General features: G+C 47.2%; 1 protein-coding gene across 1 annotated transcript in view; it reads left to right on the top strand.

The window, feature by feature from the left end:
• LOC308079867 (von Willebrand factor A domain-containing protein 5A-like) overlaps positions 1-1,703 on the top strand; it is a gene marked incomplete at its 3' end in the record, with an annotated part of 2,344 nt that extends 641 nt beyond the window's left edge. Inside the window, exon 1 of the mRNA XM_080421485.1 lies at positions 1-1,703. This exon is cut by the window's left edge and continues 641 nt beyond it. Within this exon, the coding sequence (XP_080277611.1) occupies positions 1-1,703 (1,703 nt within the window).
• Between the last annotated feature and the right edge of the window lie 3,297 nt (positions 1,704-5,000).

The raw sequence follows: 5,000 nt of genomic DNA on the forward strand, positions 1-5,000 counted from the left end.
TCAACACAGAGCAGACCCAGGCCACGGTCCGTCTGGGTGATGGGCACAAGTTTGACAGAGACGTGGAACTGTTGGTTTATTATGAAGATGCCCACCAGCCCGCTGCTATTGTAGAGGCAGGAAGGGATTGTGCCAAGCCTGGCTCTCTGATGGGCGACCCAGTGATCATGTTGAGCCTGTACCCTGAGTTCCCCAAAGCTGTGATGTCATCACAGGCTTCATGTGGGGAGTTCCTGTTTTTAGTGGATCGTTCTGGCAGCATGCAGTGTCCCATGAATAACATGGGACATGAGGGGCCAGATCGCATTGGCAGTGCCAGGGACACACTGCTACTACTACTGAAAAGCTTGCCAATGGGCTGCTACTTCAACATATTTGGCTTTGGAGATAAATATGACCACATCTTTCCTACAAGTGTGGAGTACAGCCAGGCCACCATGGATGAAGCTTTGGAGAAGGTCAAAATGATGTCTGCTGATCTGGGCGGGACAGAAATCCTAAGGCCTCTCAAACACATTTACAAGCAGCCATGCGTTCCCAATCAGCCCAGACAGCTCTTTGTCTTTACTGATGGTGAGGTGGAGAATACCAAGGAAGTGCTAGATCTGGTGAGAAGCAATGCTAGCTCTCACAGGTGCTTTACTTTCGGGATTGGGGAGGCGGGCAGCTCTGCTCTCAGTACTGGGATGGCCAAGCAGGGAGGAGGTCATGCCCAGTTCATCACAGGAACAGAGAGGTTGCAACCCAAAGTGATGCAGTCCCTTCGCTTTGCCCTGCAGCCAGCTGTGGTGGATATTTCTGTTTCATGGGACCTTCCAAAGGGAGTGTCTGTAACACCTCTGTCTCCACCCATCACAACCCTTTTCCAGGGCCAAAGGTCGCTAATTTACGCAAAGCTCAATGGAGAGAATTCAGGAGCTAGTGAAGGCAGTGTGACAGTGAAGTACAGCCTGGCAGATCAACCTTCTCAGGCCAAGCTTGGCTTCAGTCTCAAACCTACCAAGGACACTGGATTGACAGTCCACAGGCTGGCGGCTCGGACCCTGATTCGCTCCCTGGAGCAGGAGCAGCAGGATGAAGCAGTGAAGAAGAAGGTGGTGGAACTTAGCATCCAATCAGGAGTGAGCAGTGCCTTCACTGCCTTCATTGCAGTCAACAAAGGAAGTGGGGAGGCTATACAAGGGCCTCTGTTACGCAGAAATGTTCCAGTACCAATGTTGCTCTGTGCTAATAGCCCACCTCAGATGAGGTGCATGTCACCTATTCCAGCATCACCTATGAGATTGAAAAGATTGAAAAGCCTTCTGAATTGTGTAGGTGGACTGATCTGTGGTGAGGAGTTTTTTGGAAAAAAACCTCAGCCCAGACTGCCTCCCATAGACCCCTTGCTCCAGGTGATCACCCTCCAGAAGGCTGCTGGTTTCTGGACCCTAGTTCCAGAGCTGACTACTGTGCTTGGGAAGACTCATGAGGAGTTGGAAAAGCCAAAGCCTCTACCAGTGACCGAGGAAGTTTGGGCCACTATTTTGGCTCTAATCTGGCTCCATGGCTTCAAGATGGAAGCCCAGGATGAGTGGCAGCTTTTGGTCATGAAGGCAGTGTCCTGGGTTCATTCTCAGAAAGTGGGCTGCATGATTGAGTGTGTGGAGGCTGGAAATACCTTGCTGGGCTGCAAGGTGCAGAAAGATGACCTGGGTCTCTGAGTTTATCCTACCTGGCTCCTCCTTGCCTATCCACCTGCTGCTACCAGTGGGGTTGCAACAAGGCATGCAATTTTCTGAGCTATACCCTGAGTAACCCATCATTCAATAGATCACTCTGTGCTCTTATCTTTATGTAATTGGATGACATTAACAGGATTTACAGCCGTTAATACATTTCTAATATTGTGCTTGTAGGTGACGTCTCTGGTGCTACAATTACAATTACCACAAAACAGTTAAATACGTTAACTCATTCACTGCCAAGAACGTAACCCTAACCCGTTTCCGCCTGCTTCCTGTTTAACAGAGGTTGCCAGAGGTTTTTTAAAACAGGGTACATGCAGTGCCAGCGTTCTTACCGTTTACGCTGGTCTGTTTAGAGCTGTAGACGGCTCCACGAGGATCCGGATGAAAACAATAAGATTTCTCACGCGATCCCCCATTGACATGTGGGTATTTGTATGAAAGTTTGAGTGTGTGCCAGCAACTGGGGATGTCCTATCTTAAAACGGCTTCATCTCTGCAAGCTCAGCTGAATAAGAAATCAGGTTCCTTGTACCTGCCATGTCCCTGCCCGCGGGAATCATGTCCGACATCAGGGAGAGGGGAGGGAAGAAAAGAGAAGTTGATCTGCCCCGAACACCTATGCCACCTAGAGCAAAACCGCTACAAGGAGCAGAACCGTGTACAGAAGATCAGCTGTCAGACTCCAGTGCATTTCCCCTGTCCCTTCCCCTGATGAACTGAGAGTTTACAGTAGTTCAGCCAAGAGACTGAACTCTCTCCCCCCACTCACTGACTGTCTAATAATTCTCATCCAGTCTGGTTTATTGGCGTGGGTTTTTAACCCATCGAGACCGGGAACGCATATACTGTGTCATTTTAGATTTTTAGCTATAACCTTTATTTTATACTTTGGGCTATTCAAAAATAGCAGATCTGCCAGCTCATAGCGCGGCACTCGGTGCCGCGCTCTGAGCTTGTAGATCTGCTATTTTTGAAAAATCGTGAAAATGTGTGCAAATCATTGAATATATATTTTTTAAAACGAAAATCTGTAACTCAAAACTTTGCTTCTGGGGGTCCATGGATTTAAAAAAAAATAAATGTATATAATTTTGGGGGTCCTTGACATGAAAAACCACTGATTTACAGTAGCAACATTCAACCTTCATTTAAAAAAAACTGTTAGGATTTAGAAGACATTTTGAAGAATCGGCCTCAGGTCTTAATGGGCTAAATGCTGAAGTCTCTTTTAAGTTGAGCTTTTTATATTTTTTCCACTGTTCTCCCAACCCTAGAGAACTGCCTGTGGACACATTTTATTTTATTTTATTGTAGTACGAAGCAAGTAAGTAGCCTTGGGAACCAATAATTCTAGAGCCATGTGGCCCATAGGGCCTGTTTCTGTAGCGTGAGGCGGCTTGATGTAGTACAATACACCCCCTGGACATAAATGGTAAATGGTGTATTTATATTGCGCTTTTATCCAAAACGCTTTACATAGATTGTGCATTACATTCACCCATTCACACACACATTCATACACCGATGGCGGCGGAAACCATGCAAGGCACCAACCTGCTCATCGGGTGCAATTAGGAGTTCAGCGTCTTGCTCAGGGACACTTCGACACCAATCTGGGAACCCATCGCCAAATGAAAAGGAAAAACAGCGCCCTCTGCTGTTTTTTACTATCTCACTTGGCTCTGGGAGGAAGTCTCCATGTTGTTTTGGTTATAAGCCCACTTGTTTCTATGATGAAAGAGCAAGTTAAAATGTGAATATCTTTCCGTGGTTTTGTCTGCTCCGAGGACGCTATTGTTAAATGAGTTTCGGTTTGTTTCTAGTTGGGAAGGATCGGTGGACACGTAAATCCCGCCCACCACATTTGATTGGGTAAAGCGCGGCCTGCTTCCTGATCTGAAGGCACGCCCATTTGTAGGCTAGTGCGTACACGATATGACGAACCCCTCCGACAGATTCAAGCGGAGAGCAGAATCTGTTATTGAGAGATTACTTCGACACTAACTCTGGGGGGAGCCCGGGATCGAACTGGGAACCTTGCGGTTGCTGTCTGCCGCTCTACCGGCCACTCTACCCCTGAGCCACTGCCGCATGACGCTGATATGTTGCAGGGACTCCCCAATCCAACCCTTTTTTTAAAATACTTTATTGCAGGTTTGTACATTATATTGATTTCAATCCAACCCTTGATGCTGAGTGCCATGCAGGGAGGCATTGGGTCCCATTTCCAAAGTTTTCAGTCTGACCCGGACGGGTAATTGAGCGCCGACCTCCAGCGGTGTCATGGTGATTTTCTTTCCTGGCAGGACGGTGTTTCAATGACGTCACGCGCACGCATGGCACGCGCACACCGCGCGCATTTAATGTTTTTTCTAGCAGGTTCTAGCGTGCACGTGCGTGAACGCGCGTGCACTGTACCGTGCCGTACCTTGTGCGTGAAAAAATCACTGGTCACACGCCGTCCTACTCCGTGTGGCCTCCATGACACCACTGCCGACCTCCCAATCTCAGGGCAGACACTCCAACCACACGGCAACTGAATTGGTCAAGAATCGACAAACAACTAATGCTGCTGTAATTCATGTGGAACTAGCTGGCAAATTTATGTTCGGTTTAAGCTTGTATAGTAATGCTGATTTTCAGAACTTCAATGAGTAACATTTGTAATGGGATGCAGTGAACGCTTATGAGCGGCATGTGGGTGTTTTAAAGTAGGCTCTTAAGAGATGTTTTCTATCTAGTACTGCTGGTTTTCTATCTGAATTGCCGGTTTTCTTCCGATGTATAGCTTTTTCAACTCCTACAGCATCAAGGGAATGTCTACATGGAATAATTCTCTCTCTCTCTCTTTCTCACACATACACACACACACACACACACACACACACACACACACACACACACACACACACACACACACACACACACACACACACACACACACACACACACACACACAGACACAGACACGCACGCAGACACGTGCACACACACACTTGAAATTCTCTTTCTGAATAGTGATGGAGAGCATTTTCAGAATGGCGATGCACATAGACTCACACATTACTCTGTAATCAATCTCTCCCTCTGCCAGCTTTCCTCTGGGACACAGCAGAGGAAAAAAAACAACATTCATTTGAATGTAAATGATCAGCAAACCCACACACACTCTAGGCTCTCTCTCTCTCACCCCAATCTACTCGACAAACACACTGCAATCCCTCACATCAATCTATACAACAAACACACTGCAATCCCTCACACCAATCT

This window comes from Gymnoscopelus braueri, assembly GCF_963280865.1.
Source record: "Gymnoscopelus braueri genome assembly, chromosome: 23".
Classification (NCBI taxonomy): Eukaryota; Metazoa; Chordata; class Actinopteri; order Myctophiformes; family Myctophidae; genus Gymnoscopelus; species Gymnoscopelus braueri.